A 22183-nucleotide genomic window follows, 5' to 3' on the forward strand; every position below is an offset into this window, starting at 1 on the left:
GCAAGTCACTTAAGCCTGATTGCCTTACCAAAAAGAAAAAAAAATCATTCCCTTCCTTCATGACTCAATTCAGATGCAAATTCCCCCATGGAACTCACTCTGATCCCCACTCACCAGATAGTAATGATCCCTCCTCAATTTCATATCCCTCTGTTTGAAGTCTCCTTGGAACTTATCAATGTTTTTTTTTCCCCACTAACAGGATTTTATTTTTTCCAATTACACATAAACATAGTTTATAACATTTACTTTCATAACATTTTGAGTTCCAAATTTTTTTCTCTCCCTCCCTTCCCTCCCCCCACCCCAAGACAGCAAGCAATCTGATGTGTTATCGATGTACAATCATATTGAACATATTTCCACATTAATCATGTTGTGAAAGAAGAAACAGAACAAAAGGAAAAATTCACAGAAATAAAAACAAAACATTCAGACTCCATAGTTCTTTCTCTGAATATGGATAGCATTTTCCATCATGAGTCTTTTGGAATTGTCTAAGATCATTGTATTGCTGAGAAGAGTTAAGTCTATCAAAGTTGATCATCACACGAGTTGTTGTTACTGTGTACAATCTTATCCTAGTTCTGCTCACTTCATTCAGCATCAGTTTGTGTCTTTCCAGATTTTTCTGAAATCTGCCCACTTATCATTTCTTACAGCACAATAACATTCCATTACACTCATATACCACAACTTCTTCAGCCATTCCCCAACTGATGGGCATCCCCTCAATTTCCAATTCTTTGGCACCACAAAAAGAGCTGCTATAAATATTTTTGTGCGTGTGGATCCTTTTACCTTCTTTATGATCTCTGAATACAGATCTAGAAGTGGTATTGCTGGAATTAAAGGGTATGCACTGTTTTATGGCCCTTTGGGCAGAACTTATCAATGTTTAATTTATATCGTTTAGCTACATAGATTGATACATATGTATGTATATATGCATATACATATATGTAAGTATACTTAGATAGATAGATAGATAGATAGATAGATAGATAGATAGATAGATAGATAGATAGATAGATGGGCAGCTAGATGGGCAGTGGATAGAGTGCTGGACTTGGAATCAGGAAAACCTGAGTTCAAATCTGGCCTCAGACACTTACTGCTATGTAACCCTGGGCGGTAACATAACCTGTTTGCCTCAGTTTTCTCATCTGTAAAATGAGCTGGAGAAGGAAATGGCAAACCACTCCAGTATCTTTGCCAAGAAAACCCCAAATGAAGTCACAAAGAGTCAGATACAACTGAAACAACTAAACAAGATGAGAAAGAGAGAAAGAGAGAGAAAGAGAGATTTTTAACTGGCTTAGTGATATTTAGATCTGTTATATCCCTCTATTACACTGCAAGGTCCTTGCGGGCAGGAACCATGCCATTTTTTTCATCTTGATATCCTCAAGCTTAGAATAATACCTTGAATAAGTGGGACAAGGATCTGTAATTTCATCTTTGTCAATACAAATGGTAGACCTTCTATAACTTAGTAAATAAATCTCAAAGAGATTAAGTGATTGGCCCATTGTCACACAGTAAGCATTATGGTTAGGATTTGAACCCAGGTCTTCCTAACTCCCAATCCAGTGCTCTATCCACTAAGCTACGCTGCTTTATACATGTGCCCCATGTGCCCTGTGTATAGTGGGTGCTTAGTAACTTTTTGTCTAAATGTCTCCTTGCTCAGTTGTCCTGCCGTTGCCATGACAATGGCAATGTTGAGGAGATATGTACTCTCTCTGTCAGTGACAGCCTGACATGGAGGAATAGTGATGCACAAATTCAGCTGAAAATAGAGTGAGCACTGATGGTTGCAAAGAAGCAGACACAGCCTTGGACTCAAGGACAGGGGATGGGTGGGTGTGGGGGAGGGGACAGAAACACACCAGATTTGCTGAGTGTCCCACCCTCAGTGTCCCTCCCCCAAGGAATGATCTAAGGTTTAGTCTTCATGCTCTCTTTGATTTATTTCTCTTTGCAAACTGCCTTGCTCATGCCCACCTATTTATTTAAGGTATGAGGGGAGAGTTTCCTCTAGTTGAGGGCTACCTTCAGTAATGAATAAAAGAACTTCAGTAATTCAGCGTATCTGTTTGTTTATCAATCAGATATATTGATCAGGAGTAATGGTAGTCTTGGTAAAGACCATGTTTCCTGCCTTCAGGGTCATTGACAGAGTTTTCCTTGTTCTCAATATATGCCCAGTCAGATCATGAGACATCTCTGCCACTTCAAAGAGTCCCATGGAAACACATGGACCATTTCCATGAATCCCCACTCCCTTAGTAGCCCCAATTTTCAATGCTACCATCTGAGTAATAAGAGCCTCCAAGAGTAGTCATCATTATTCAAACTGTCTTCCTCCTGTGCCATTTATATAAACTTCTACTAGCCTTTTCTACTATCCTGCCTTCAGTCACACAATTCTAGAAGTCTGTAGTAATACCCCCATGATATGTCTGAAATGCCTCTCTCCATCTCTACTTAATGAAATCATACTCATCTTGAAGACCTAGGTCAAGAACCAGCTCCTCCATGAAATTTTCCATGGATTCTATCCCCCACTTAGAAATTGTCTTTCCTCCACTCTTGCATAACAAACATTAAAGTCCTCCGTAATCTGCCTCCTACCTACCTGTCTAGTCTTCTTTCATACTGTAATGCTTCTCATACTCTCCATTAGAGTCAAATTAACCTGCTGTTTCCCATACATGACATTCCAACCTCTGTGCTTTGCTCACAGTTCCCCATGCCTGGAATACACTACCTCTTCATCTCAACCTCCTAGAATTCCTAACTTCCTTCAAAGTATAACAAGCTTCTATATAAGGCCTTTTCTGATTTCCACAGTAATTATCACTCCCACCCTCTGAAATTTCCTTGCATTACTTTGTATATGCTTTGAATTTATTTGTGTACATGTTGTTTCCCTTAGGGTCAAGGCCTGTTTTGTTTTAATGTTTGCATCCTAATCCCTTAGCAAAGTTTCTTTGCTTTAGTGGGTCCTCAATCAATTTTTGTTGAGTTAAATTCCTCTATTCTTTTGCCTTTTCCTTCCTATTTAATTTCACACCCATGCAATGTTGTTGAAAATTATGGGTATTAAGACATACATTGGGATAGCTAGGTGGTACAGTGGATAGAGCACTGGCTCTGGAGTCAGGAGGACCTGAGTTCAAATCCAGCCTCAGACACATGAAAACTCACTAGCTGTATGACTCTGAGCAAGTCATTTAACCCCAATTGCCTCAGGAAAAAAAAAGACATACATCATAGATGCTGATATGTTTCTTTGATATCACTAATTGGCCAGTAGTAAAGACATATTACTGGTTAGGGCATGAACAGTGATACATGATGTGCCTACTAATAAGAAAAGCCTTGAACTGAACTCTTACGCTCGCTGTCCCTAAAAAGGCCTCCTCTAATCTAATGCCACTACTCATCATATGTCTTTCCAAAAAGAAAAGATAAAAGCAATTTGTTTATGCCATTGAATGGCTGTGCTAGATAGCTACTGAAAAATATATCCTGGTAAACCAAGGCTCCTCTTTATGACTTACTGTGACTTCCAGAAAGATTTTATATGAACTTGGCTCTCTCATCTCATGTTCATTTCTCTTCCCATTTTCTTGAATGAGAAGTAGCATGGAGTAGTAGTGGATACACTGGATAATGTATAGAACACTGGACATGGAGTCAGGAAGACGTGACTCAGCTCCACTTCTATAGCTCAGAAGCTGGGTGTACTAAAGGCAAGTCTCTGAACTGCTCTGAGCACTAGGGAATTCTATAATTCTCAGATATAGACTCACTGCTAGTTAAAGTCATGATGTGAAAGGTCCTAGAGGAACCCAGCTCTCCCCTAATTATCCTAGCAAAGATCTAAAAGGGTATCGTATTGAACAATCATCTAAAAGACCCAAAAGAGCCACCAGAAAGCTCCTTCAGCCAGTAGATAATGGCAGAAAAATGTGGCCAAAGCCCTGTGGGGACTTAGAGAAGAGATGAACCAGAGGGGATAGAAGCTAAGGTAAGCTCCCAGAAGTGGGAACTAAACTTAGCAGGACTTCAGCTCTGGCCTGTCAGAGCAGCAGGAGAGAAATGCCAGTCCTGGATAGGTCACAAGGAGACAGGGTCAGAGCCAAAGCAGGAGGTAGCACCAGTGCGGCATGAGACACCAAGGACTCTCTGAGAGCCCTAATGTTTGAATTCTCAGCAACAGCAAGACACAGGGACAACTCAGTGCCCAGGTGCGCCCAGCACTTTACAGCACGTCTAAGATCAGTGTAATCTCTGACATGCAGCCAGAGCCTGCCAGAGTCACAGCCAGGGACAGGGCTAATTCCTAAGCAGAAATTATGTAATTAGAAGGAAACAGAAATAGGACCAAAGCCTGCACTGAGCTACCTGGAAACTGAGGCAAAAACCAGAGATTGCCACAGATGATGGGGCAGCCTCGTTACATATCCGAACAATAGCAGCAGTGACATCCCTACTACAAAGGAGACAGGATAGAACAAAGCTTTCACACCTTGTTCAAGAGGAGACAGAGGAAGAACCTGGCCTTGGCACAAAGTCCCAACTCAGTAACTAAGATTACAAACACAATAGTAAACAAACGCAAACAAAGAAGAAATACTACTTATTCAGAGGAGCCTCAGAGATAAATCCAGAAGAAAAGAATATTGCCAAAATAAACATAAATAGAGCCTCAGAGGAAAGAATGGTCTTAAGGCTTCTAATGGTGCCTGGAAGAAGTGAAAGAAAAAATTAAAAATTAAATTAGACCTCTTAAGGGAAAAAAATGGAAGACAAGTAACTCAGAAGAGAAGGCTTAAAAACTCACTCAAATAGTAGATGCCCCAAAAAGTACAATAAAATAATCAGAACTCGATTATTCCATGAGACAAAAAGAAATAGAAGAACAAAACAAAAAATTTAAAAGTTAGACTATACATCTATTACCAAAAACAAAGGACCTGAAAAACAGGTCAAGGAGAGATACTTTAAGAATCATTTGACTACCTGAAAGCTATGGCCAAACAAAAAACCTGGCTATTCTATTTCGAGAAATCATATCAAAGAAAACTACTCAAATCTCTTAAAACCACATGACCATGCGAAAATCGAATCAATCAGTCACCTCCTAAATGAAACCAAAACTGAACACACCTAGAAATGTACTAAGTAAAATCCACAGATTACAAATCAAAAAAGCCTGAGAGGGAAAAATATGGCCAGAAAGAAACAGTTCAAGTACCAAGGATCCACAGTCAGAATTGCACAAGACTATAGCTACAACTAGAAATTGAGGGGGAAAAAATCTTGAAATACAATATTCCAAAAGGTAAAGGATAAAATCTTAGAACCAAAGAAGACTTATATAGCAAAATAAGAACAATGGGAAAATGAGCCTTTAATAGAATAGAGGAATTTCAAATATTCCTGATGAAAAGTCCAGATTTAGGCAACATATTTGAAATTCAAACACAGAAGACAAAAAAAAAACATAGAAAGGTAGATACATTAGAAAAATTGGAAGGGGCCAAATGGTAATTCCACCGTCTTCAAGGATAACAAAGAAACACAAGCAAAAGACCTGGGAATGGTTTTGTTTTAACTTGTTGGTTTTAAACGAAAAAAAATGGGAGGGAAAAAGGAATATACTAAGAAATAAGACAAAAGATGGAGGATTTTACTATTTTTCATAATCAGGATATGTGAGGAAAAGAGTATACAAACCAGAATGAGAGAATGGGAGAGTGGGAATCTCATGAACTTCTCTCTTATCTGATCCAGGCAAAGGTAGGTTGAACATACACATACATGGGTCTGATGTAGAAATAAATACATTAAATTCAATGGGAAAATAGGCAGAGAGAAGGGAAAAGGAGGCAGGGATTTAACAGATAAGTAAATGTCAGGGAGCAAGCAAAACAAACTTCAACTTTGACATGCAGATTTTAAATGGGGAACAAAGAGAGAAAGTATAAGAGCCAGTAATAAAGGTCTCAATTTGAAGAAAAGGGGAGATGTGTTCATACCACATCAATTATAGATTATTAATATTGATTATATTGTATTTATTTCTTCAGCTTCCTCTTTGTAAAGGTAAGGCTGGGGGCAAAGCAAATAAAAAATACAAGAGGATATGGAAGTGAGACAAAGACAAGAATAAATTAATAGTCACATAACCATGAATGTGAAAGGGATGAATACAACCATAAAATGGAAAAGCATAGAAGACTAGAATAGAAAGCAGTATCCAACATGTTGTTTGCAAGAAACACACTTGAAATGTAAAGATTTACACAGACTTTTAAAAAAAGCAGTTGAAGAAAAATTTATTATAACTTAAGAGAATTTAAAAGTCACTAATAAATATCATGATTTCTGTGAAGGCAACAATAAAAATAAATGTGTTTTTAAAATATACACAGGAAAACTACATTATGCCTAAAAATAACATAGATAATGAAGTAATATCAATTCTCAATATATATGCACTAAATAGCATAACATCTAGGCGCTTAAAGTAAAAATACAGCAGAGAAATAAAATGTTAGGCTAATATCTCTAATGAAGGTCAATGGGAAATTATTGAACAAATATTCACAAAAAAAATTATGGTAACTTATCAAAAAGATAAGTTTCTTTAGTACTTTAAAATGGGGAGGGAGGGGTGAAGTAGGGAATCCCTAAGATCTTTTTGGGCTATGAATAGATTGAAAGCAGAGAATCTGGGCTCAAGTCTTTCCTTTGATTTTTACTGCTTTGATTTAACCTTGGACAAGGCTTACGCTGTGTGGGCCTCAGTTTCCTCATCTGAATTCTGAGGTCCCTTCCAGCTCTATAACTACCATCCCCTCCTTTCTCCATGATGTGCACAATGACTACAGAATTATCTAAATTTTAGGAAAATTGTAAACATAATGCACTATATTAATGATGAAAACAATTTTAACATCACATAATTACAAAATATATGTGGAGAAGCTCTGAAGAAAAAACAACACCTTTTTATGTTTTAAAAAAACATTAAAAATTATAGGAATAAGTGGATTGTTCCTTACTGTGGTAACTATTATGTATCTAAAACCAAGAATTAACATTATTTGTAATGAAAATGTGCTAGAAATCTTTTCAATAAGAGCAAAGGTAAGCAATGATGCCCATTTTCACCACTATGATTTGATATAGTTCAAGAAATGGAAATGCAGGAAATAAACATAGACAAAGAAGAAACACAATTACCACTTTTACAAATAATATGAGGGTTTACTTAGAGAACCCTAGCAATTAAACTATAAAATTATTTCAAATTATTAATGTCTTCAGTAAAATAGCTGGAAATAAATAAACCCACAAAATCATCAACTTTTCTATATATTGTTATTAACAAAATTTAACAGAAAAGAGTAGGAAAAGAAATTCCATTCAAAAATAACAGTATACTCAATGTATAAAATAGTTGGGAGCTGACTTATCAAAATACATATAGGAGTTATATGAATATAGTTACAAAGCAATCTTTACAGAAACAAAGGCAGCCTTAAATTGAGGAGTTATTAATTACTCATGGTAGGACTGTGCCCATTACAATAAAAATGGTGATACTACCTAAATTAATTGAAAGTCAGTGCCATACCAGTTAAACTACCAAAGGATTACTTTATAGAAGTAGATAAAATTCATCTGGAGGAACAAAATGTCAAGAACCTCAAAGGAGATAACTTTTAAAAGTGGGAATGAAGAAGGCCAGTAATGCCAAAGCTCAAACTATACTACAATGCAACAACCAACCAAACTATTTGGTTGTGGTTTAAAAACAACAACAACAACAACAACAGAAAAATGGATCAGTGGAACAGATTAGGTACTCAAGACCCAGGAGTAATCAAACAGAATAGCCTTGTTTTAATAAAACCAAGGATACCATCTGCTAGAATAAGGTTTCACTATTTGATGAAAACTAGTGGGAAAATTTGAACATATTGTAGAAGAAATTAGATTTAAACTGTCATCTCACACACTATACCACAGTAACCTTTAAGTGGATATAGGACCTACATATAAAAGGTCAGATCATAATCAAATTAGAGAATTTTCACAACTCTGATAAGGGGGATATTTGTTAAATAAACAGGGGATAGGAGAGATCATAAAAGATAAAATGAACAATTTTGATTACCTAAAATTTAAAAGGTTTTTTTTTTTGCATCTACAATTACTAGGAATACAGTGAATGGAGGAAAATGAATTTGCATCAAATTTCTCTGATAAAAGGCTGGTATCCTAGATATATGGGGGATTTATACAAATATATTACAAGAGTTATATGTTCCTCCATGCCTGGAATATTCTCCCTCCTAAGTTTCACTTTCTAGCTTCCCTGGCTTCCTTCAAGATCCAGATCAAATCCTTCCTTCTACAAGAAACCTTTCTTGGTACCCCACAATATTAGTATCTTCCCTCTGAGTTTACTTTCCCTTTTGTATGTACATAGCAATTTGCATGTTGTTGTGTTCAAATATGAGCTCCTCAAGGACAATGACCATGTTTTTTGTTTTTATTTGTATCTTTAGCATATCTGTTCTTGATAGATAAACGACCAAAGGATATGTACAAGCAGTTTTCAAAAGGAAAAATGTAAGCCATCAATAGTCACATTTAAAATTGCTCCAAATTACTAATAACAAGAAAAATTCAAGTTCAAACAAGTCTGATATTTCACCTTACATTCATAATATTGCCAAAGATTACAAAAGATGAAAATGACACTTGCTGGAAGGGACACAGGAGGAGAGGCACGCTAATGCGCTGTTGCTATAGTCGTGAATTGATTCCGCCATTTTGAACAGCAAAAAAACAAAATGTTTAGAACACATTTGTTGTTGGGGAAAAAATAAAAGAACTCTATAGAATATGTTTCCAACAATTCATCAACAACAACAACAAACATCTTGGCACTGTGCTAAATGCTAGGGATACAAAAAAAGACCAAAAACCTGCTCATTGCCCTTGAGAAGCTCGCATCTTAACGGGGACAAAGGCATGCAAATATCTATGTAAATACAAATATATACACAGTATAAATGAAAGATAAACTCAGAAGGAAGACTCTAACATTGTAGGGTACCAAGAAAGGCCTCTTTCAGAAGGTAGAATTTGAGCTGAATCTGGAAGGAAGCCAGGGAAACTGAAAGGTAGAGGTGAGGAGGAAGACCATTCCAGGTATGGAGGGCAGATAGTGAAAATGGATAGAATCAAAGACAGCAAGGAAGAGCAAGAAGGCTGGTGTCATTGGACTATAGAATTTCAGAAGGTGACAGACAAACTATACAGAATTGGTATTCTGTTAAATTTAACACACACTCTTCAAAAACAAGCTGTACATAATAGAGATGATTTCATATACATTTTCACGTACAATTCTCCCTTTCTATTCTTCTTTCCCTATAGGCATGTTGAGATTTGTTGAAACATTTCAAGTTAATAATTTTTTTGAGTGATCACATGTCACAGGCAAGTTGCTGTACCAAGAAAATTGGAGATCCTTGACAATCGGCACTGTTGAATACTATTCTCTCATTTCAAAACATTTCCATCTTCACCATTCAGGCTGCTGCAAGGCCAATAGCCAATACATTGAAGAGTTCAAAAATACTCTGCATACTGTGGTAGCCAAAGAAATTGCAGGCTTTTTTGCAGAGCCTATTCAGGTAGGTATTTCTGTTCACGATGGACCTTCATTGATCTGAATGGGAAATTACACCAAAATTAACATCCATTTCACAGAATACCAAGCAGATTGACAAGTGGTGCCTACCACAACCTCTCTTCCTAAACTTCACACGTCATCAACTCTCCTTGAAAAAGTACATAATTGGCGCGGCTGGGTGGTACAGTAAATATAGCACTGGCTCTGGAGTCATGAGATCAAACCTGACCTCAGACACCTGACACTTACTAGCTGTGTGACTCTGGGCAAATCACTTAACCCCAATTGCCTTACCAAAAATTTTTTTTAAGTACATAATCATAGTTATACAAGGAATATTTCAATGTTTTAATATAGTCCATTTCCCTAAGTTCAGGCAAGACTAGACCCAAACAATTTCTGACTGATGGGTAGATGCTATTTTTAAAGTTCTCTGTAGAAAGATCTACCTAGGTTGGTCACTTAATAACGTTCACTGTCATTAGACTCTTCCTTGGCCTTCTGGGCCTTGTGTTTTTAAGTCTGTGTTTTCTTTTCTCACCCGAGAAATGAGGAATTCTACTCACTCTCCAAGAAGTGCCTCACACTTATACATGCTTTGATTTTGAGGGATATCTCAAACAAAGTCTTCCACCGATGGCTTTGTGGGGGTTTTTTTCATCTTCACTATTATTATTACTACTAAAAACTATTCCATATATTTGTGGGGGGTTTATGTTTCCAAATTCTTGTTCTTCTCTAAACAATTTCCTTCATTTGGCCTCCTGCAGGGCGTCAATGGAGTGGTTCAGTACCCCAAGGGATTTCTGAAGGAAGCCTTCCAGCTGGTGAGAGAGAGGGGAGGTGTGTGCATTGCTGATGAAGTAAGTACCCAGGCAAAGGGCTCAGTATCCCTAAACCCAGGCCTCTTCAAAGATGGGAACTGTCTAGCAAGAATTGTAAAGCATGACTCTAAAAGAATGAGACTGGCTTTTTTGATTGGTTCATTTTTGTCCAGTTAGAGCTGACACATCCAAATAAGGTATGTCCTGCAGAGTGATCACCTTAAAAATCATAGACACACTGTAGCACTGCTACCATTGGTATTTGATATTGATGTGGGCAACTAGGTGGCTCAGTGGATAGAGTGCCAGGCCTGGAGTCAGGAAGACTCATCTTCCTGAGTTCAAACCCAGCCTCAGACACATACTAGCTGTGTGACCCTGGCCAAGTCACTTAAGCCTGTTTGCTTCAGTTTTCTCACCTGTAAAATGAATTGGAGAAGGAAATGAAAAACCAGTCCAGTATCCTTGTCAAATGGGGTCATGAAGAGTCGGACATGAATGAAAATAACTGAAAAACAACAGGATTTTCTTTAAGCTTTGGGAAATAGATGGCTTCCCCCTACAAAAAGAATGGCTTTTATCTATTTCAGACTCAGTTGAGTTGACTGAAGTGAATGGGTCTTCTCTGCTGAAACATCATCTGGCTAAATGTTAGGCTATCATCTCATCTTTGCATTACCTTCTCAAATACAATGGGCTCTGGATTATCTCTTCGATGAATCGTCCAAGACACACTTTTAGTCTTGCACCAGCTTCTCATTCCCATCCCTTCCTTCTCCTGTTGATATTCAACTACACTTCATCAACCCCATTCTGTGTTCTGCTCACTACTTCTTTTCAGGGCATAACCAGGGAGCATAGTATTATAGAGTTTTAATTCTAAACTGTAAGCAGTTTAATTAGAAAGGTAAATTTGGTGCTTAAAATAAAATAATGATAGCTAGCAATTTTTAGTCCCAATGATAACAAAATCTCTGGTATAACTATTCAACATACAGAAACCTCTCTTGATTTGGAATAGAAATGTCAGCAAGGTTTATAGCATAAAGAGCCAATGTCAGAAACCCAGGTTTAAGTTCAGCCTGTGATACACACTGACTATGTGACTTTGAGCAAGTCATTTCTTAGCATTCAAGGGCTCTAAAATTTCATCATTTCATTAAAATCTTGCTTCTAAAGTATTTGAAAAGAGTTTGTTCTCAAGTAATTTCTAATATTCAAGAAGTACACTTTAATGTGAATTCACCCTCACTCTTCAAAAGCCTTTATTACCTTCTCAAGTACAGTGAGTACCCAACTTGTGCCTTTTCTCCATGTAAAGTCACTTTCAATTACCCCATGGGAGCCTCCAGAGGAGAATGGACTGGAGCTGCCAGGAAAAAAGCAAGGGAAGCCCGAGAACAAAGTATAAGCCAGGGATTGAGAGTATCTGTGATGGGAAGCTCCCTAGAGAGTCAATTAACAAGCTTTTATAAAGCACTTACTGTATGCCAGGCACTATGCTAAGTGTTAGAGATACAAAGGAAGTCAAAAACAGTCCCAGCCCTCAAGGAGCCCACAGTCTAATGAGGGAGACAAGTGATAAACAACAGTGGATAAACAAGATAATTGGAGGATAAGTGAGGGCTAATCTCTGAAGGAAGGCACTAGCATGGAGAGAGGGAGGGAAAGAGATTCCGGCAAAAGTGCAGATAGCAAAATAAAAACCCAAGAAAGAAGTTTATACTTGGCTAGTTTGCATATCTAGGCATTCCAAAATACACTACCATCCTGTGTTAACGCATTGCCTCCTATTTATGAGTTTCTGCAGGAAAGCACACATCATCTCCCCTCCCTTTTCCCACCAACCTCACCTCCTTCCTCAAAAAGTGAGAGCAGTCTTGGGGTTCCTCTGCCTCAAAGCTATGGCACTTGTGTCACCTAATGTGCAACTTCAAATTACACTGAGACTCTTGGAACAAATGTATATGACTAAATATGACAAGCCCTGTACCAAGGTGGACTTCAGTCTGATCTCTGCCTGAATTCTCCTAGCTTGCACATGAGCAGAGTACAAATTAACAAGATTTTTCTATATGTGGCTTATAAACTCAAAAGAGTTCTGACTAAAGTTCTTGTCAAATGCTTGGAGTATGCTATGACATGATTCCCCACTTCTCTCGAGCTCTGTGGGTTCCAGCTGTACTCTACCAGCCTAGCCAATGACACTGCCAGAGATCACTGATTTTGAAGGGAGAAAACCTGGGTTCCCACCACTTGTCACCTTTGTGTCTTTGACCAAATCCTTTAACCCTTCTGGGTTTCATCATCTTCATCTATAAAATGTGGGAGTCGACTTGATCTCTATCTAGTAACCTCCCAGCTCTAAATCTAATAGTGCATTACATAAAGTCTTTCTCCTTCATCATATGAGATAATAATCTTGCCCTCCTGAAATTACTTTTTTTAACTTGTGTACAAGTTGTATCCCCAGTAGAATGTAAGCATCCTGAGGGAAGGAGTTACTTAATTTTATCTTTGTGTACCCAGCACTAACCACTGTGCATTTTATATATAGTAGGTGCTTAATAAATACTCATCGAGTTGAATTAACTCAAATAGGGGCAAATTCAATATCTAACTCAGAGCCCTGCGAACAGTCAGAGCTAAATAAAAGTTTATTGATGAGATAATGATGAGATCACACCCATACTAAAAAGTGAATTTTACAAGAAATAATATTTCTCAAAAAAGCCTGATTTCCTGATTTGTTCTCACCAGGTGCAGACAGGATTTGGCAGGCTGGGCACTCATTTCTGGGGATTCCAAAGTCATGGAATCCTCCCTGATATTGTCACCATGGCCAAGACGATGGGAAATGGCTTCCCCATGTCAGCTGTTGTAACCACTCCAGGTAAGGCCAATACTCAGTTTGCTTTTGTTGCTAGGCCTTCTGAGTTCACTATCCTAAAACATGCATGTATTTTTCTTTCAGACCAATAAAAATTACAGTACATGTTCCTCGATCTCAGTAGTGGACTTCTTTTCCAAGAGAGAGGGGAGTGAGCAAAGGCTGGTATAATCAGACATGATGATTCTGGGGCTCAGCTCATCATCCTTAAGCTTTTGCCCTACCCAGCCAATGGTGTAATCTGTAGGATTAGAAACAGCACAGAAACATGACCCCAACCATACACACACACACACACACACACACACACACACACACTGGAGAACACATACACCATCGGTGTCCTGAAGCATTTTTCTCCAAAGGTCCCTGTACAACAGGTAGTATAGTTCTAAAAAGTATAATACATTGGCCTGAATCTGACTGACTCCAAGAAATACCCTAGAAATTCATTTATATAAATTGTCTAATATAGCATTTGTTTCTTTCTCTTATTTGTTGAATGGAGGCATTGTGGATAACAGGCACTCTATCTCTTTAAATAGTCCCTGGGGATAAGGGACACAGACGAGGGAAAGAATGCCAGTGTCTTTCTCCATGCCTCATTAATCTAGAGGTATTGGGGTCATTCTTACAATGTCAGGTAAGGACTGTCTCCTTGTCAGCTATGTTTTGAATAAAGAGTGCAGGATATCAATACGAGGGAAAAGGTGGTCAGATTGTGTGATGAGAAGCTGGAAGAAAATGGGTGAGACTTACATTCTGTGCATTAGATTTTTATTTATCTTCCTGTAGAGATTGCCAACTCCTTTATTAAAAAAGTGAATCACTTCAGCACATTTGCGGGAAACCCCATGGCTGGAGTAATAGGATCTGCTGTACTTGATGTAAGTATCAATGACTAATTTCTTCAGGTACAAAAGTGGAAGGCGTCAAAGACAAAATCAGAACTAGGGGTAAGCAAACTGGAACTCCCAGGGTGGAATACACATGGGCAACAAGCATTTATTAAACACTTACTATTGCCAGGCACTATGCTAAGTGCTGAGGATACAGACAAAGGTAGAACATCCACTGCCCCCAGTGGAGAACATACACACGTATATATTACATATATAGCATGTGTATACATGCATATATACACAGATGTACACGTATGCATATAAACACATGTATGTATGTATGCAAAATATCTATGTATACATAATACAAGCAAAATTAATATAAGGAGGTTATGAGAGGGAGGAAACTAGCAGTTAGGGGATGAGGAAAGGCTTCACGTGGAAGGTAACACTTGAACTGACAGTTAAATAGTATTTTTCTTTTTCTAATTACATGAAAAGAAAATTTTTGACATTCATTTTTTTATAAAATTTTGAATTCCCAATTTTCTCCCTCCTCCCTAAGATGGTAAGCAATTTGATATAGATTATATATGTGCAATCATGGAAAACATATTTTCATATTAGTCATATTGTAAAAGAAGAAACAGATTGAAAAAATTAAAGGAAGTAAAAAGAGTATGCTTCAATCTGCATTCAGACTCCATCAGTTCTTTCTCTGGATGTGGATAGCATTTTCCATCATGAGTCCCTTGGAATTGTCTTAGATCCTTGTATTTCTAAGAAGAGCTAAGTTATTCATAGTTGATCATCACACAACATAGAACTAAGTCTTTCTTTTTGTGTATGTGAGGCAATTGGGATTAAGTGACTTGACCAGAGTCACACAGCTAGTGAGTGTTGTGTGTCTGACACAGATTTGAACTCAGGTCCTTCTGACTCCAGGGCCAGTGCTCTATCCACTGTGCCACCTAGAAGTCTTGAAGGAAACCTGAGATCCTAAGAGTTGAGGGTGAGGAGAAAGTACTTTCTAGGCAGAGGAGACAGCCATTGCAAAGGCACAGTGATTGGAGGTGAGATTTTGTATGAGTAAAGCTGTGAGTCTAGCAATATGGTTGGATCATAGAGTGAGGGAATGGGATTAATGTATAAGATTGGAAAGGTAAAAAGAGAAGAACTCAAATACCAAACAGGAGCTTTTATTTTATTTCTGAGGCAATAGGGGGCCACTGGAGTTTGTAGAGCAGGAGGTTTACATGATCAAACTTGTGCTTTAGGAAAATTACTTTGGTGGCTGTGTGGAGGATAGATTCCAGTGGGGTGATGTTTGAGACAAGAAGACCAAAATAGGAGGCTGCTGTGATAGCCCCAGTGAGAAATGACGAGGCCTTGAACCAGGGTGATAGCTGTGTTAGTGGAGAGGAGGTGACATGGTGGGAGACACAATGAAGGACAGGCTTTAATAATTTTGTTGGATTGGTGGGTCTGGACCTGATTTCATCAATGTGGGAAAATCTTATAGTTGAGACTTCCCGCAAATGCAGATGTGTGGTTTATCTAGAACTTACACTCTTCTAGAGTTGTCTGGGGAGCTGAGACCAAGCAGATTCTTCAGCTATTATGCAACCAGCACAGGAAGTGAACCCAGGTCTTTCTAGCTTCAAGGTTGGACCTTTATCCCCTATATCATAGACATGTTTTAGGGCCAGAACATTCCACCCTTCACGGCAGTAGACACTTCTCTTGTGAGTTAATTCCTAAGTATTTTAGTAACGATCTCAGGACTCCAAAAGATATGAAAACATGGGGACAAAATTTCAAAGCTTACTAAGGAAAGGCACACAACTGTCTTGTCCCAGCTTTCATCAAAAGCCATCCTCACGAGTCTTCTTTCACAAAATAATCACATTCTAACCCACTTCACTGGGTTATAGCGAGGATGTTGTTGGTATTGATCAGTCGATCAATGGTGTCTGACTCTTTGGGACCCCATTGTGGGGTTTTCTTGGCAAAGATACTGGAGTAGTTTGCCATTTCCTTCTCCAGAGTATTAAGGCAAATAGAGGTTAAGTGACTTGCCCGGGGTCACACAGTAAATATCTGAGGCCAGATTTGAACTCAGGTCTCCCTGACTCCAGACCTAGTGCTCTATCCACTGAGCCACCCAGTGAGGCTCATGATTTGTGAACCATAAAGCTCTATAGAAATTGAATCTTCATCATCATCATCAATAATAATAATATTACTATTATTACTATCACATGACTCAGGTCCAACCTCAAAAACATAAAAGTAAAATGTGAAATTAGTAAATAATGACAAATAGAATCTGCAATATATCATTCAATCAGCCTTAGAAAACTCACTTTGAAAAAAAATTTTAAAAAAGAAATCACTTGCAAACTAGATATTTTTTGTCTTGTTAAAAGCTTTTATTTATCATTTTCATTTCTATCATGACATGTTAAGTCGTGACCTATGACAGCATGTGGCAAAGCTTATAATGAGATAAAAGTCAGAGGAAATAGATTCCTAAGACCCTGTATCACACATCTTCATTAAATGTATCCAATGAGAATGGAGTTATAATCTACAGAGTATTCTCAGTTACTGGTATGGGAGTGTGCCTTCCCTAGAATCGTCTGACTTCCCCCATTTTATCTCTCTTAGAGGGAGCTGAAAAGAATTTAAAATGTCATTTTAAGGAAGGAAAAAAAAAAGAAAACTCACTTCAGGGACCTAAAGCATTGGAGAAACAGTGTTCTACCCTCAAACAATCCAAAGACACCCACACACACACATACACCCAGGTAGCAGACATGTGTATATACAAATCATCTCACTTAGCCTGCTGAAGCTTCATTGGTGGTTTGCTAACCATATTCTCAATTTGTCACTTTTTTAGTACTGCTCTTTCTGCTGCCTCTCCTCCTTGCTTTGACATTGTGGCCTTATATGAAGGCAGCTAACTCTCATGTCACAGTAGTGTGGTGTGGTGGAAGCAGCCCAGGACTTGGAGTCAGGAGAGAACTGAGTTTGAATCCTACCTCTGACTCTTTGTAGAGCTGGTGGGAGGTGACAGGATCAAACCTAGGGAGGGAAGTGGCATGATCAAACATGAAATTTATGAAAATTACGTTAGCATCTGTATGAAGAATGGTTGGAGGGGGGTGGGGCTTGAGAGAGGGAGAATGAATAGAAAGCTACTGCAAAAGTCTAGGAAAGAGAGGATGAGGGCCTGAACTAAGATGGTTGCTGTGTGGGTGACAAAGCAGTGACTATTTGTATGATGATGATGGACAAATCACTCAACCTCTCAGAATCTCATTTTTCCATACATAAAATATAAAAAGATAACATCTGTGGTATCTACCTCATAGTGGAGCTCCAATGAGCAAGCATATGTAAAGTGCTTAGTAAATCTTACAGCATTCTGTAATTGGTAATTTAGGTGATGCTGTACTGTTGCATGCTACCATATACAGCAATCCAAAGGACAAAAAAGAATCCTTGAGCCTTGTGTGAGTGTCAGGTTTGTTATGTCTCCTAACATGAATCATCATAGGATAGGATTTAGAGCTGAAACATGCCTTAGAAATCAATTTGTCCATCTCCTTTATGGTAGAGATGAGAGCCCCATGACCAGCTTTGGGTCACACAGGCAGTACGTGGCAGATCCACAATTCGAATCCAGGTCATCTCCATAAATGATTTTTTTTCCATATTCCTGAATGTACTTGATAATTGATGATTGGTCATTCTACTATGTGCTTTTCTTCATTTCCATCAGTCTGACCCAAGAGCATTTACTTTTTTTAAATGTTGATCTATGACTGATAAAACTTAAAGATATACATGTTAAACAGACAATATAACTATAAAGAAGCATAGGAAACTTAAATGAAAATGGGTATGCTAGATTATGTCATCCTGGAAAAAAAAACCTTGACTTAATCCTTCCATCCCTACTATCATCCTTTATCTCTTCTGCCCTTTATATACATATATATGTATACGTATATACATATATATGTGTGTGTGTGTATGTGTATACATATATATATGTATATGTATATGTGTGTATATATATATATATATATGTATATGTATATGTATATAATCTCCTCAAAATGGCCATCTACACTGGGTGCCTCCCCTTCCTCTCCTCTTACTCTCTTCCTAACCCTTTATAATCTAGCTTCTGACTTCATTCCACTAAAAAAGCTCTCTCTAGAATTGCCCATGATCCCTTAGTCACCAAATCCAAAGGCCTTTTCTGAATATTATATTTTCTTGACCTCTCGGCAGCCTCTGATGCTGTTGATCACCCTTTCCTCTTTGAAATTCTTTTCCCTCTTAGTTTTCAGGGCACTACTGCCTCCTGCTTCTCCTACCTCTCTGGTCAATTCTTCTCTCTCTCCTTTGCTGGATCTTCATCCAGATCAAGTGTCTCTCAGAGTTCTGTTTTAGGCCCTTTTCTCTTCTTCCTCCATACTGCTTCACTTGGTGATCTCATCAACTCCTGTGGATTTAACTCTATGCTGACAATTCTCAAATCAATCTTTCCTGCCACAAACTGCTGACTTCAAATCTCACATCTCTGACTACCTTTCAAACATCTCAAACTGGATGTCCAGTAGACATCCAGACATCCCTGTTAAACTAAACACGTCCAAAGCAGAACTCATCTACCTTTACCCAAGCCCCTCCCAGCCCCATCACTTTCATTGTTAGTGTAGAAGGAAACACTATCCTTCCAGTCCCTCAAGTTTGTAAGCTAGGAACCATCCTCGATTCCTCATTATCTCTCACACCCCATATCCAAGCTGTTGCCAAGGCCTGTCCATTTCACCTTTGCAACATCTCTCCAATATGCCCCCTTCTCTCCTCTGACACTGCCACCACTCTAGTGCAGGCCCCCATCACCTCACACCTAGATAATTGCAATATCCTACTGACGGGTCTGCCTGCCTCAAGTATCTTCCCACTGCAATCCATACTCCATTCAGCCACTAAAATCTCATCTTCTACAGGAAGCTTTTTCTAACCCCTCTTAAATCGAGTGTCCTCCCTCTTTTAATTAGTTCCCATTTATCCTGTATATTGCTCATTTGTATGTATTTGTTTGCACATTGTCTTTCCTATTAGATTGTGAGCTCCTTGAGAGCGGGGACTGTCTTTTGCCTCTTTTTTGTATCCCCAACACTTAGCCTAATGCCTGGGTCATAGTAGGTGTTTAATAAATGTTGATTGATTAACTGTATCATCAGTGGTTATGGTGCCAAATGAATTAATGGATAAAACATTGTTAAAATTGACTATGCAACAAGCATCGTGCTAAGCACTGGGCATGTAATAGAAAATAAGACAGTCTCTGCTCTCAAGGAGTGTGCATCCTAACGAAGGAGACAACACATACGAAGGCATGGACCAAAGAAGGAAGACCTAGGGCTAGTATATTTACTTTTCAAATTCTTTCAATCAGTTTCTGTATCTGTTTCATTCAATGCTCTCTGATTTTTTCCCATCACCAGGCAATTAAAGAAGATGGCCTACAGGAAAACAGCCAAGAAACTGGTTCCTATATGTTATTGAAGTTGGCCAAGCTACGGGATGAATTCGAGATAGTTGGAGATGTCCGTGGCAAGGGCCTCATGATTGGAATAGAAATGGTACAAGATCAGGTGGGTCCTAGAAGGTCCCTTCCCCTCATAGCTGCAGCAGCCATCAGTCCAAGATGGAAGTGCTGTCTGAAAACCCAGGTCCAATTTTCTCCATGAGAGAGCATCCAAGGACAACAAAACTCAGTGGAGCCCATTAGAGATGAACAGGTTGAGTGTGAAAAATAAACAAAACTCTAGCAGATGGCTCCAGAATCCCATAGGGCTGAGCGAGAGAACATTGAGAGAGAACCTGAGGTCATCCTCATTGTGAGAGGTGAAAAGTGGCATCTAAGGCTAGGGATCAAGAAGAGCTCTGCAGGGAGAGGGAAGCCACCTAAAATGCTGATTTTTTTTGCTACTGATTTTTCTTCCAATTTCCTTCATGTCTAATTCATGCAGTTCACTGTTTTGACCCTTATTGTCATTTCTTAGAATTGAAGAATTTTAGAACTGAACTCATCATCTACCCTCCTCCCCAAATCAGTTCCCCTTTCTACCTTCCCTACTTTACTAATAGCATCCATTTTCTACCTCTCACCTAAAGGTTAAATCTTGGCATCATCTTATAATTTGCTCTCTCCCCCATATCCAATCAATCACCCATCCCTAGTGATACTTCCTTTTTCCTTTGCAATATATCCAATACTAATCTCTTCCTTTCCATTTCTACTATCATCAACCTAGTAATTTCAACTTTATTCCCATGGCCTAGATCCCACCTCTGATGTACACTGCCTGTTTGACCAAAGGCAAATTGCTTAACCTCCCTGGGCTTCAGTTTTCTGAAATGGGAGGGCTGGAGTGGGTCATCTCTGAGCTCCCTTCCAGCTCAACAGCTACAATTATTATCATAGTTTCCTGTCTAGTCTTTCTACCTACTGTTTCTCCCCACACTAGGCCATCCTGAATTACAGAATTACAGAACCGTTTTCCTGAAATGCTACTTTTAGCATATCATTTGCCTGCCCCAGACCCTTCGGTGATTTTACTTTTTTTTACATTTTTCTTTTTGGTCAGGCCAATTATTATTTCATCAGGATAGAGATTTCCTTTCCCATGTGTAAATTCCCTTCAACTACACAGCTGAGCAACTCCTCCATAATTTAAAGTCTTAGAAAGTCGCCTGGGACTCTAAGGGATAAATGATTTAATCAAACAGTTAATATATGGCAGAGGCAAAAGTAAAACCAGGTCTTCCTGACCCCAAGTCTAGGCCTGTATCCACCACACTGCACAGCCTTTAATTACCTAAAGTATTACAACCTAACTCTCAAGCCTGGTATTCAAAGCCCTACATATTCTGTACCCACGCCAGTCAAGGCAAGTAGCAATGAAAGCATGGGACTTAGGACCAGCAGATCTGGGTTTGATTATATGCCCTGTTATCTTTGACAAATCACTTAGGGTCTTTAGCCCCCAATTCTCTCACCTATGAAAAGAGGGCATTGGGCTAGATGATCTCCAAAGCCCCTTCCAGCTCTAATTTTCACCCACTAAAGTGGAGCTCCCATTAGCTCCTAACAGAAGCCCTGTTCTCTTGCCAAACTGATTTACTTGATTTTCACTGAATATACGTCATAATTTCCTGCTTCTGCACCTTTGCTTATATCATTGTCCCCATCTAGAATGATCTCCCCTTCCCCTTCTATCTAACCAAATCTTACCCATTTTTCAAGGTCACCTAGCTCAATGCCCACCTTTGCCATCTTCCTGGACCTCTCCAGTCCGTAGTAATTTCTGCCTCTTCCAAACACTTCTCTGAACTTTTTTTCTCTATCACTTCTTTGTCAATGATCACTTTTTTATATTGTTACTTTTCTTTTGAGAGTCAGTACGGTATTATTGGGGGGAGAAAGATGAGATTTGGAGTCAAAAAACTCGACTTGAAATTCTAGCTCTGCTACTATGATCTCTATGATCCTGTGTCTTATCACATAAATTCAATGGGGAACTCCTTGAGGTCAGAGACCAAGAATTATATGGAGTGGCAGAAGCAAGGTTAAGATGACATAAGCGTTCCCCAATGCCTGAAGAGAGAATAGGAGGCAATGCACAAGAAGTGAAAGAGTCATTAAAGGATCTGGGTGTATATTCTGGCCCTGCTGTTTATTAGTTGAGTGACCTGAAGTTGAGTGACCCTACATCTCTGGGCTTCAGTTTCCTTCACTGTGAAATGAGGTAGATGAATCATATGATTGCTAAGATCCCTTTTATGTATAAATTTCTTAAAACAA

The 22183-nt window shown here is 38.6% G+C and overlaps 1 protein-coding gene across 2 annotated transcripts in view; it reads left to right on the plus strand.

The window, feature by feature from the left end:
- The window catches only part of AGXT2 (alanine--glyoxylate aminotransferase 2), a 57072-nt gene that overhangs the window by 30278 nt on the left and 4611 nt on the right, over positions 1-22183 (plus strand). For both annotated transcript variants that reach the window (XM_020995620.2, XM_020995627.2), the window contains 5 exons: positions 9631-9731; positions 10501-10593; positions 13315-13447; positions 14240-14331; positions 19821-19970. In XM_020995620.2, the coding sequence (XP_020851279.1) occupies positions 9631-9731; positions 10501-10593; positions 13315-13447; positions 14240-14331; positions 19821-19970 (569 nt within the window). The remainder of the gene's footprint in view (positions 1-9630; positions 9732-10500; positions 10594-13314; positions 13448-14239; positions 14332-19820; positions 19971-22183) is intronic.

Source organism: Phascolarctos cinereus, unplaced genomic scaffold (assembly GCF_003287225.1).
Source record: "Phascolarctos cinereus isolate Bilbo 61053 unplaced genomic scaffold, phaCin_HiC Scaffold_4;HRSCAF=312, whole genome shotgun sequence".
NCBI classification, from domain to species: Eukaryota; Metazoa; Chordata; class Mammalia; order Diprotodontia; family Phascolarctidae; genus Phascolarctos; species Phascolarctos cinereus.